The sequence below is a fragment of the Podarcis pityusensis genome (genome assembly GCF_964106645.2).
Source record: "Podarcis pityusensis genome assembly, chromosome: 7".
Taxonomy (NCBI): Eukaryota; Metazoa; Chordata; class Lepidosauria; order Squamata; family Lacertidae; genus Podarcis; species Podarcis pityusensis.
This window is the reverse complement of record NC_138031.1, coordinates 33,738,369-33,751,180: the sequence shown is the minus strand read 5'-3', so window position 1 is coordinate 33,751,180 and position 12,812 is coordinate 33,738,369. Positions and strand designations below refer to the sequence as shown.

General features: G+C 41.3%; 1 protein-coding gene across 3 annotated transcripts; it reads right to left on the bottom strand.

The window, feature by feature from the left end:
- Positions 1-337: 337 nt before the first annotated feature.
- LACTB2 (lactamase beta 2) lies at positions 338-11,867 on the bottom strand. 3 transcript variants are annotated; one of them, XM_081013613.1, is made up of 7 exons: positions 11,797-11,867; positions 9,746-9,909; positions 7,596-7,722; positions 6,967-7,145; positions 5,136-5,284; positions 1,937-2,018; positions 338-584 (listed from the first exon to the last, which is right to left on the bottom strand). In XM_081013613.1, exons 1-7 carry the CDS (start codon positions 11,850-11,852, stop codon positions 541-543), a joined length of 801 nt encoding a protein of 266 aa, XP_080869739.1. In that variant the 5' UTR covers positions 11,853-11,867; the 3' UTR covers positions 338-540. The 3 variants fall into 3 exon arrangements, with proteins under 3 accessions (XP_080869739.1, XP_080869738.1, XP_080869737.1); XM_081013612.1 differs by lacking the exon at positions 11,797-11,867 and adding an exon at positions 11,413-11,577 and having other exon boundaries at positions 9,746-9,906; XM_081013611.1 differs by lacking the exon at positions 11,797-11,867 and adding an exon at positions 11,413-11,576.
- Between the last annotated feature and the right edge of the window lie 945 nt (positions 11,868-12,812).

Genomic DNA, 12,812 nt, shown 5'->3' with positions numbered 1-12,812 from the left:
CCTGTTGCATATCTTCACACCCCACTTTGGCACCCACCTTGTGCTTCGTGTCAGGTGTCAAAATGTATTGGGCCAGCCCTGTCTAGTATGCAGTGTGTCCTTGCCCCCCCCCCCAATGCTTAACAGTCTTTAAAAGTGGCGTGCTTAAATATTTATTTAAAGAATTTATTACCTCAATCAAAGAGATATACAACAATTTTTAAAAGAAAAAATCACCACAAATAAAAATAATTTACAATAGTTCTGCTGTTTCACAAAATAAGACCGTAGACATGCCATTATTTAGACAGGAAGGCCTGTATAATTAAGAAATTCTAGTTAAGAAAACACACAATAATTTATATGTGAATAATTGCACTTTATTCATTTTGCTGAAAAACAGAATTAAGTGACTTGGTCAAATTTTATGAATTTACTCTCGCTATGCTGAAGTACTCAAAATATATTTTGCCAAGAAAAAAAATATTGTGTTGACAATTTGGTGCTTCTTTAGAGGGAGGGCACAAGAACATCAGCCTCACACTTATTTTTGTGTTTTGTCTATAAACTGCTTTTCCATCTGAAGCTGGGAGAATTTTCATATGCTGCAAAAGAAGAAGAAAATATTAAATAAGCTGGTATCTGAAAACATTACCATTTAAAACAAAAGTTTTTTGATGCAAGACGTTAAGCAGAAAGCGATTTACAAGCACAACTTTAATCTCAATTTTTTTCTGTTAGTATATTGCATCTTTCAAAGATTATCAATTTGGGAATATGATTTTTTAAAAAAACAGTAATCTGAATATTTTTTTTAAAGCCCATTAAAACTATTTGAATATTAGTGAGGCATTTAAGAATTTTGACAAGTTATCCTCTATTAAAGTTCCAAAATGCTGTTTTTCTAAATAGCAGGAAGCTTAACATTTACAGTTCAGAGATGTTCTATAATTATTTATGATCCAGTGAATTCTCTTGGGCTTTGTTTTGATGCAGTATGCCCATAACCTAGGACTGAGTTGCCAATGAAGGCAGCGGAGATGAAAAAGTAAAGGCGGCATTTCCCCCATTCCATTGCTGGGGCGAGGATGCCTTTGTAAGCGCCCTTTTCCTTACTTGGGAGAGGAAGAGTGCTGGGGTTTTTTGTGCACAAACGTGTGTGTGTGTGTGTGTATATATATATATATATATATATATATATATATGACTGCATTTGTGTGTGTGTGTTTGAAACAGAGTGCTGTGTGCCAGCATGTGCGGTGAGGATGCGTGTGAATGCTGGGGAGCGGGGAAGTGCGCTTGTGCCATCTGTATGGGTGGAGTGTGTATGTGTGCATGCGAGAAAACACTGAGCACACCCACTACTGGCATATGTCCCTCAGGAAGGTGACTGACAGTCATTGTAACCCTTGGGCTGAATACAGTTAGCCACCCCTGATTTAAATAAATAAAATATGTGTGTCCACAGTGTAGAACTATTCAAAAGGCTCTGTGCAGATCTGGGTCTCTGAATTCAAGCAAAAAAAAAATCATTTGGGAACAAAGAATTGTTGCATTAAAAACGCCTTATTGGCATGATGGACAGCTACAGTATACAGTGGTACCTCTGGTTATGTACTTAATTCGTTCCAGAGAAACTGTTCTTAACCTGAGGTACCACTTTAGCTAATGGGGCCTCCCGCTGCTGCCGCTCTGCTGGAGCACGATTTCTGTTCTCATCCTGAAGCAAAGTTCTTAACCCGAAGTATTATTTCTGGGTTAGTGGAGTCTGTAACCTGAAGCGTATGTAACCTGAAGCGTCTGTAACCCGAGGTACCACTGTACAAGCATCCAATAGTACATTCCAGATCTACCTTCTGCCCACCCCTGGGCTTAAACACAGAAAAATTCTGGAAAACTGGATCATAAACATGCTGCTGGAATACAACAGATGTGGGTTAAAGACAAAGCCACTTACACACTTTCCCTTCTTTTTCTAGTTTCTTCAAGTGATGGCCGAGGTTAATCTCTGCAGCTCTATGCAAGTGTTCAGGTGTGTCCTAGAGAAAAAATAATTAAAAACACATGAACCACACGTTTAGGAAGCAGTCTTATATACACTATCTGTAAGGAAGTTCAACTGGGATAAAAAAAGAAGAGTCTTATTTCTGAGTTGAGATGTATAAGGTTGAACTGTTAAATGGCAACACTATTAAAATGGCATCTTGGTAATTTCATTTCAGTCAGGATTTTAAAAAGTCACACAAGCACACTAATGCCAAGTTAAAGAACAGAACAGAGCCAAATGTTGAACTAATTAAAGCACTCTTGGGGGTTTCCATCTTCTTGACAAACAGATAAAGGAAAAAAGTGGTATGATTGTAGTACCTATTCATATATTTATTAGCAGGGAAATAAAGAACTGCTTAGGCTCACACAAGAAGCTTGTGTTAGCCCAATGTAATTTTTGACATTTATTATTATTATTTAATATATATTCATACTCCGCCTTTTTCCCTGGCAAGACTCAAGGCAGCTTCCAGGAAAAAACCAAGAACCGCTAAAAACACAGGAAAAATCCATAATTAAAATTAAAATACAACAGAATTAAAATTATATACAAATATAAAATATGTTTAAAACATACCAATAATTATAATAAAAACAGCACGACAACAGCCCTTTGATTAAAAGCAGTCAATTCCCAAAGGCCTGTTGAAAGAAATACTTCACCTGCCAACATGGACAGCAAGGAGGGAGCCAGTCTAGCTTCTTTAGGGAGGGAGTTCCAAAGTCTGGGAGCAGGCACTGAGAAGGCCATTTTTTATATCCCTACCAAATGTGCTTGTGAGGGTGGTAAGACCAAGAGATGGGCCTCCCTGTAATGTTTCAAAACCTAGGCAGGTTTGTATGAGAGAATACGGTCTTTCAGATAGCTTGGACCTCAGCTGTGTAGGGCTTTATAGGTCATTTCCAATGTTTTGAATTGTGCCTGGAAACAGACCAGTAGCCAGTGAAGCTGTTGTATCAAGGGAGTCATATGCTGCCTATAACCAGCCCCAGTCAACAATCTGGCTGCAGCTCTTTGACTCCATTGAAGTTCTGAGCACTTTTCAAAGCCAGCCCCACAAAGAGCACGTTAACAGTAATCCAAACAGGATATAGCTAAGGCATGTGTCACTGTGGCCAAATCAGACATCTTTTCTCCGAATAACTCCTCCCCACACCAGATTACGAACTGCTATTTAAATATTTCCCTCAGTTTCAGAAGCAGTAAGCGATTAAGCACTGGGGAGATGGGCAGATATAAAGAACCAAACACAAACCTGAAGCCTCCTTGGACTCACAGAATAAATTACACCATTATTTGGATTTGGGCTATTGTCATTATATTTATACTCCAGCTTCCCCCACAATATCTGGTAATCACATGTATTATTATTATTTTATTTTACAGACTTGTGTGTGTTCATAGTATTAAGTACATGAGCGCCTTCATCATGTTAATGTTACTGTCCTCAAGCAGCCTGTGTGAAAGAGAAAGAGAAAGAGAAAGAGAAAGAGAAAGAGAAAGAGAAAGAGAGAGAGAACTGTGCAAATGTATTCTTCCCATAATTATAGTTATCATATAAAAAACACCGCTGAGCTTCTGCTTTTCTTCCCTGGCCAACAGGGTGGTAAGTAAGTAAGTAAGTAAGTAAGTAAGTAAATAAATAAATAAAGGGTCCTAGGCTGGGCTGCATGAATCCCAAGCCGTAATTAAGATTGCCGGAAGAAATATCAACAACCGCAGATATGCAGATGACACAACCTTGATGGCAGAAAGTGAGGAGGAATTAAAGAACCTTTTAATGAGGGTGAAAAAGGAGAGCACAAAATATGGTCTGAAGCTCAACATCAAAAAAACCAATATCATGGCTACTGGGCCCATCACCTCCTGGCAAACAGAAGGGGAAGAAATGGAGGCAGTGAGAGATTTTACTTTCTTGGGCTCCATGATGGTGCAGATGGTGACAGCAGCCACGAAATTAAAAGATGCCTGCTTCTTGGGAGAAAAGCAATGACAAACCTAGACAGCATCTTAAAAAGCAGAGACATCACCTTGCCAACAAAGGTCCATATAGTTAAAGCTATGGTTTTCCCAGTAGTGATGTATGGAAGTGAGAGCTGGACCATAAAGAAGGCTGATTGCCAAAGAATTGATGCTTTTGAATTGTGGTGCTGGAGGAGACTCTTGAGAGTCCCATGGACTGCAAGAAGATCAAACCTATCCATTCTGAAGGAAACCAGCCCTGAGTGCTCACTGGAAGGACAGATCCTGAAGCTGAGGCTCTAATACTTTGGTCACCTCATGAGAAGAGAAGACTCCCTGGAAAAGACCCTGATGTTGGGAAAGATGGAGGGCACAAGAAGAAGGGGACAACAGAGGATGAGATGGTTGGATAGTGTTCTCGAAGCTACCAGCATGAGTCTGACCAAACTGCGGGAGACAGTGGAAGACAGGAGTGCCTGGCGTGCTCTGGTCCATGGGGTCACGAAGAGTCGGACATGACTAAACAACAGCAAGTTCATATGCTTTGTATGTGGAAAGTCCAGGTTGAACCCCTGGCATCTCCAGTTAGGATTGAGAAAAAACCCTGCCTGAAGGTCTTGAATACCATTGTTGCTCCATGTAGACAACCCTGAGCTAGATAGACCAACAATCTTAACTAGAGATGAGGCAGCTTCTGTGTCCCTAATATTTTTGCTGGTGTATCAGCTTAGGAAGCCTTGATCACATAGCAGTAATACCAGCATATTGTACAAATTGCATTTCCATGCTGCATCTTATATGCTTTTGCATATGTGACATATTCTTTATCGTTTAGCATTTTGTATGTTTAAAATGCAAGAGTTTGAAGATCTGCTTTTCCTGAAGAGGGTCTGCCAAAATAATTTTAGTTCTGGGGGGAAAAAGGAAATTGATGAAATTCTTAATGTCCCAACAAAAACAAGAAAGTTTAGATACAGGACAGCTTCCAATTTGCCTTGCTACAGTGAACACATACACATGTCTCTTTTTCCTTGTCATAGAAACTACGATGTTTGTGAACCATTCATTTTATTGTGACTGCTTCTACTAGCGAAATTAAACATCTTATTCCTAATTCAAAAGTAAGAGTCAGCTAGACAGCTACCTTGTATACCATTTTCACAAGTTCCTCTCTTGTAAGAGATTTCTCAGCATTCTCTTTCAAGACATTGAGGATTTGCTGTTCCCGTGCATTTCGGTGAGAAATGTACTCTTGAATTTTAGCTCTTGCCCCTTTTATTATTGGGCCATGTCCTGTAAGGGGAAAAAAGGGGTTAATATAGAAAAACTACAACAACAATACACGTTTACAATCTCTACTTCTGCTGCAGTATTTGTTATTATGATGTTCAAAGCAAGTGGAATAGGTGTCACGTATGGTTCCAGTATCTTCTGATTTTGCTGCATGTCTGCACCAGTAAGTTTAGAGGTATTATTACTTTCTCACCCTAGCAGTTGCATTAGATCACCACAACACTAAAATTTTGAAACAAACAAACAAAAAAAACCAGTTTAAGAGCAAAGCCTTTACGTTAATATTACTATGATTTCCAGTTTAGGTTGGCATCAGACAAAGACGTATTCAGAGCAGACTCACTGAAACCATGCCTATTGATCTCAACAGGCCCACTTCCGAGTTCATCAGATACCACCCCATATCTTTAACATCTCTTCTATAGTCACTTTTAAGAACTGAACTCTGAATAGTTAGGTCAAATCCGAAGAAAAATGTTGGCCCTCTAGTGGCCAAAGGACTTTTCACAACTCAGACCATTAGTACACACCTACCCTAGGAAATGGTCATGTGCTATCTATGTATGTGGCAATTTGCAAAGAACAGGTATAGCCAATTCCTACCTCAATGGATTTATCAAGTAAAATAAACACTGAGAGACAAAAGAAGAAGCGAGGGGGTAGCAGAGGTATCAGTAGGTTGAGGAATAGTATGTGATTACTTAAATTGCACATATTTTGGCTTAGTTATGTAGTGTGAGGCTTCCTGCAACAGGTTAATCTCAAGGAGGGACTTAAGGGAAGTGATTGCACGAAGGCATCTTGGGAGGCAGTTCTAGTCATAAGGGGCATCAAAGGAAAAGGACAAAGTAGTTGCAGAGATCAGGAGCTCCCTAGACAGCTGAAGGTATCAGGCATCTGGTTGGCCACTAAGAGAATAGGATGCATGGCCTGATCCAGCAGGCTCTTCTTTCATTCAGTATGACATTTTGTCATCAGTAGTTTGAGCACTGCAGAGATTCCAAAGGTAGGTATTAGCCAACAAAAAAGTTATCAAAACACACCGAATCAGTCTGTGTCCATATGTTTCATTCAACAAGGATTCACAGAGAGATGGCACCACAGTGCATCTTCTCCTTTTGGCAGTTATATTTTATGTATCCTCTCAATAATTTTCAATAGATTCTAGGAAACTATGGGCAGTATCCAACAAAGTAGTTCTGATAGCACAAGGATTTCCATTTGCCAAGAGTGTTGGGGAGAAACCCAGAACAAATTTAGGGAATGAGAGGAGAGGGAATGCACAGCTGGAAGCCCTTGTGCTAATGGGACTATTTCACTGCATACTGCCCTAAATGATTTGCAATAAGGCCCATAAATCAAGGATGCACTCTGGCAACACACAAGGCTTTTTAAAAAATCAAATGTAGTGCAAGTTCAGGCTGCAATTTCAGCTTATTATGAATAGGAAAGCTAAAGCATCACAAAACACATTGTAAACAGGATTCAAGAGACACAGGAGACCTTCTCTATGCTTGCTGTAACCTGCCATGAAAGGACAACAATCAACAGAAGGATCAGAGGGCTCTGGTGATAAAGAGCAAGGCATTAGGGATTTTGAACAGCAGTTCTAGTCATAAGAACTGTACCAGAGGAGGTCAAGAAGTGATGTGTTCTGAATTCAGGTCAAATGTGGAACTAACCAGGGTAAATTAAGTCAGCTTTCACTTCTAGTAGCTTTTCCAATGATTTCATGTAATCATAAAGGTCTTCAAAGACTGCTGTTCCTTCTCCTAAAATGCAGTCACCAGAAAATATAGCATTTTCTTCTAGGAGATGTAAAGCCATGTGGTCATCTGTATGTCCAGGGGTATATAATACCCTGCAGATTGACAAAAGAAGATTATTAAACTCATATCTGACCTTTCCACAATAGAGCCCTCAAGGCATCCGACAACAAATACAAATACATATAAAAAGCATGAAACATATGAAGCGTTAAGAATCTGTGGTAGAGGTAAAACCACTTTAATATGGCAAAGTCCTGTCTAAACATGAATTTTCATTTGTCTGTGGAAGATTAACAGAGACAGGCTTGTGTTCCTGCTAAAGGCACTTGTGATGTTTGTGGAACTTGGAAAAGCAGCCTTCCTGAAGATCCAAGAACCCAGACAGGTTTGGGTCCAATCCAAACCCACAGATACACACAACTTTCCAAAATATATAGTAGATAATACCATGATAAAATACATAATTGCGCCAATATTAAAAATATTGCACGTGAAAGAGAAAATCTTCATACAGTGGTCAATGTGCAGAAGTTATCAGTTACCTCAGAGTAGCTCCCTCTGTCTTTAAAAGATCTCCATCTCTAAGGTATGTATACTTTTGCTTTCCATCTCCTATTATTTCTTCAGAGTGTGGGTTACGTGGAAGTTTGCTTATGCAGTACTCAGAAGCTAGTTTTGAAAAGAAATGTGGCATTAAATATGTTTTAGAAGCAGCTTAGTCACACATTATTTAAAATTTCCTGAAAAATCACAGTATCTTAGTTTTTAAACACAAAAATAAAAAAGCAGCATTACTTTATTTTACATGTTGTAACATTGCTCCCAAAAGTGCATGCTGACATTGTTTTACAGACATTTGTCATATAAATTGCTCTTAAGAAATGAATGAAAAGATTCTGGAATGAAATAAGGATAAAGTGTGCCCCAGCAAATGCTTATAGGAGGAGAGGCAAATGATTCATAGGACCTGGGCTAACATTAGCACAAGGCAATGGGCTGATCCAGGTATGAAACATGACTGCTTTTGTTTAGATGCTTGGGCCAATAACCCAGAGTCCGGTGTATTTAGGAGACTCTTGCTCTCTTTAATGGAAAGGCAGACTGCTTCATCTCCCAATGGTGCATGTTCTGTAGCTTCCTGCTGAAATCCTGTAACTTTTCATATCACTCAGGCCTCTTCAGACTGGGGCTGGTTTTTGCAGGTGTATTCTGTAACACGTCATTGACTCAGTCATAGTGCATCAGTGATGGATTTACACTGGATCAGCCACACATCATTCCAATTTGCTAGTTGTTCTGCAATGCTTCCCCGACACATAATTGCTGTCTGTAGGGGCACTCTTGCACGACAGCACAACAAACACTAGAATAGGATTTTGGCAGGAATCTACAGGACATACACCGATTCCTAGTGAAGCAGTTTGACCACCTCAGAACTTTTGCAGAAGCAAACAGTACTGAAAGCAGGATTGCATACAATTATCCTGGTACCATCATGAACGTAGATCAGGAATGCACAACAGAAAGAGCATCTGGAGAGACCCCAAATGTTCCCCACAGATGGCAATAATGCAGTAATGCTTGGGAACCATTGAAGAACTACTAATGAAATTATGTGTGGACTAATGCACTATGACTCTGTCAATGACATATTGCAAAAAGACACCTGTGAAAAACTCCACCAATCTGAAAGGGCCCTTGCCTTCCATGCACCCACACTGTCTCTTAGTTTTTCTTCTTTTTCTGCAGGTTAGGGGTAATGTTAAAACTAATGGCAACTTGGCGGCCATAACGACCAAGCAATGCCCTGCCAACAAGCTGCCCTATACACTTTACATTTGGGTTGAAAAGAATGGCATACATTTGGTAGTGATGGGTTGACAGATAAAGGATGTAGACGCACACACACTTAGTTGCCCAGGGCAACTTTCTATACCATTATGATGCTAACAAGAGAAACAGTTTTTATGAGTAAGCATGCAAAGAAATGGCTTTGCAAGAGGTCTGGCCAATTTAAAATGCGCAAGTTAAATTTCCTGACTTTATAAGCATAGCAAAGCAGTCTTGTTTTCACTTCATGAGCTGTTTCCCATGAAACGTACTGAAACAATTAACAATAAAACATTAACAATAAACACATACAGTTAAACCTCAGAACTCGAAGGACTCCATTGCCCGAATGCCAAAAACCCGGAAGTAAGTGTTCTGGTTTTCAAACAATCCTCGGAATTCGAACGTCCAAAGCGGCTTCCGTTTGAGCGCAAGAAGCTATTGCAACCAATCGGAAGCTGCACCTTGGAACTCAAACGTTTCAGAAGTCGAACGGTCTTCCGGAACAGATTACATTCGAGTTCTGAGGTTTGACTGTATTAAAAAAAAATTACAAATAGTTACACAGACTAATGTACTTTATAATGCAAAAACAGTTATCTTGCTGGTTTTACTTATAGCCTGTGAAGTAAACAATCAACTATGTAGAAGTTAGTTGCCAGCATTCAGCGTTTACCAGCAAGAATTTTATTAGAAACTGGTATACAAGCCTTCAAATGTTCTTCCTACTTTATCTTTCTGCTATTTAACAATATTTAATGTCAGATTAAAGTACTGTACTGCAAAACAGCTTGGATACATTTTGTATAAAAAACAGAATACAGACATTTTAGACAACAACAAAAATAATGAAACTGCTTACTAGTGGGAAAGTTTTTACAAATATCAGATATGCCTCCTGTGTGATCTTGGTGCCAGTGTGTTACTAAGATTTCCTGGATTGAGATGCTGAATTCGTTGAACGCTTGTTTCAAACAGCCAATATATTCAGGGACAGCTGGTTCTCCTGTATCAATAAGGATCCTTCTGTATTAAAGACAGAATCGCACCCCCCCCCCAAAAAAGACACCATAACTGGCAAAGTCAAAGCACAATTAATAGAAAAGTAAGGTTGGATCCTAGTACAAAATGTCTGTGACATGGAAAGCAACATTTTCTTACTCCAGAACATCACTGCATCCTTACACAAGTGGGAATCCTGATGGATCATTTCTCAAAAATAAAGAAAGGTTCCCTCTTCTCACTTGGCAGGTCTTCTGCCTTTTTCACAACACCTGCAGCTGCTTTACATCTAATGACACCCTTTATCTCAGTCCTCAGCGCATCTTGGCTGCAAGTCCTGAAATACCTGCTCCTTGCCCTGTAGGCCTTTTCTTACATGGCCTGGGAAGGCAGGACCCAGACTGACTCCAGCTACCAAAGATGAGGCTGCTGACCAGACTCTTGGGCTGCGATGTTGTTTGGGGTTTTTTGTTGCAGGGTGTGTGTGTGCGCGCGCTGTTACTGTTTTTTTTGGTACAGTATCTTTATTTGAGATCTTGTCCTGATTTATGTGGTAACTCTTCAGTTTGGTGGAATATTTTTTATTGTTTTGTTTGTTTATGACCACTTTTGTTATGTTGCAGTTATGCATTCTTTTCATGTTGAAAGCCACCACCTTGATAATGGTTTGAACAGTGGAAAGGCAGCATACAAATAAAATGATGCCTGTCAGTATTCACTGACTGGCAGCAGCAGCAGAGATCTCACTGTGGATCTTTCCTAATCCTACCTGGAGATGCCTGAGGTTTGAACCTTGGACCTTCTGCAGGCAGTGCATGCGCCGTACCAACTGAACTCGTGAAACATGGGGGGCTCACTACATAAATGTGTGTGTGTATTTATGCGCTCACAAAGGTATGTATGCGTGGGTGGTGCTGTGTTGTAAACCACTGAGCCTCTTGGGCTTGCCGATCAGAAGGTCGGCAGTTCGAATCCCGCAACGGGTGAGCTCCCGTTGTTCTGTCCCAGCTCCTGCCAACCTAGCAGTTTGAAAGCACATCAGTGCAAGTAGATAAATAAGTACTGCTGCAGTGGGAAGGTAAACTGTGTTTTTGTGTGGTTTCTGTCACGGTATTCCGTTGCGCCAGAAGCAGTTTGGTCACGCTGGCCACACGACCCAGAAAGCTGTCTGTGGACAAACGCCGGCTCCCTCGGTCTGAAGCGAGATGAGCGCTGCACCCCATAGTTGCCTTTGACTGGACTTAATCGTCCAGGGGTCCTTTACCTTTACCTTTTTACCTTATGCACTCACACAAACACACATGTATATGTATAGATACACACATGCCTACTCTGGTGAGGAAGAATCCCCACCTGTTGAATTTCTGCCTGCCTATGCAGCTATTACGGGCAAAGGAAGCCCTGCCCATGAAACAGTTATCCGAAGCCAGCTCCAAATCGCTACTTTAGCACCAGGGTAAAAGGGAACTATAAGCCACTCTCTTCCGCCGGTCCCTCCTGGGGAGGTCGGCGGGGGCTGCTACGTACCTGTGGCCGGTCCCTACCAGGTAGGTGTTGGTGCCCTGCAAAGTCATCGGCCCCGGGTTGCAGCCCAGCACGCGGACCACCCGCGACGACAGCCTCTCCACCCGCGGAAGCACAGACACCATCTTCGCGGCGGGGCTTCTTCCAGCGGCTGAGCGGCCGAAACGTAGAGATAGGAATTCTGCAGAGGTGCTACCGCTAAAGAAACAGCTTCCTGGTTACCTCTGACACTCCTTCCCACCCGCCTCCCTGGGCAGGAGTGAGAGCTTATAAGAAACCCCTGGGTTTTAGGGTAGATGTGATGGGTGTGTGTGTCTAACGCCCAGAAAGAAAGAAAAAAGCAGCTGCATGTTCATGCACTTTGAAAACGCAGGCTTACTTACGAACCTTGTTTTCCTCCCAAAGCGTTTGAGCGTTTTAGAGATTGCAGCTAATATCGCCATATACTTGGAGAACGGGGAGATGTGGCGGAGATAAAGCGGCTTTTGACAGCCCCTGCAGTGTAAGGCAGCATATATTGTAGGTTAGAGGTGGGGCTGGTTTGGATTTCCCATCCAAAAGTCGCTGACACAAAACTCTTCTCAGAGCGCAGGAAAGATCAGGCGAGCAACGTCCCGCGCGGAATAAGAAGACCTAAGTTGGAGCACGAATCCTATCTTCTTTGTTGTTTTCATTCGTGAGGGGGAGGAGGGAAGGGAGATGATGACAGGTACCGCTAAAATCCTAATTTTTCTGTCACTTCAGCTCTGACGGTGAACAAAAATGGCGTCGAAAACTAACCCGGAAGCTGGCCACTCCGTGTGAGTCTAAACTCGAGTCCCGGCACAAACCGCTTCTCCCAGCGGGGTTTGTTTACAGTCACACGCTTGATAGAACGGGGCGTTGTAAGTAACGCACTGGATTTAACTGCGTGCAGTTAGCGTGGGTATTTTTAAATTTATTTTTGCCCATTTCCTTAAATGTGCCTCTCTTCCTCCCCTCTCCTCTCCCAAGAGCAATACATAACGCTGCTCCACTGAACCGGGAAAGCAAGGAAAAATATGATTACGCTTAAATTACTCCAGAATTAATTTCTGGAGATTTAGCTGTAGCAAAACAGCAAGGAGTCTGGTGGCACCTCAAAGACTTAAGACTCGTTGTTTTTCCATTGTTGTAGATTGCAGGTTTTGCCCTGGGAATGTTTCTGAATCTAGGAACAAATTAACTTTTCCAGAGTGAACAACGGACTTTGCTAACAACGAATGCTTAGGAAAGGGTTGAAAGCTGCTTTAATATTAACAGAAATGTATTTCACTAATGAGACGCTGGAAAAGGCCACACATTTTGTTTTGTGAACCGAAGCTGCTCTTGATGACACCAACAAAATAAGACTAAACAAGTCCCAGCAGGGTCAGTCAGTGTCT

Excerpts from the sequence above, each read along its gene's own strand:
- LACTB2 (XM_081013611.1), bottom strand. The coding sequence starts at position 11,534 with ATGGTGTCTGTGCTTCCGCGGGTGGAGAGGCTGTCGTCGCGGGTGGTC. Across the intron at positions 9,910-11,412 it reads CTGGTAGGGACCGGCCACAG|AAGGATCCTTATTGATACAG; the intron begins GTACGTAGCAGC and ends TCTTTAATACAG. Across the intron at positions 2,019-5,135 it reads TTGTGAAAATGGTATACAAG|GACACACCTGAACACTTGCA; the intron begins GTAGCTGTCTAG and ends TTTTTTCTCTAG.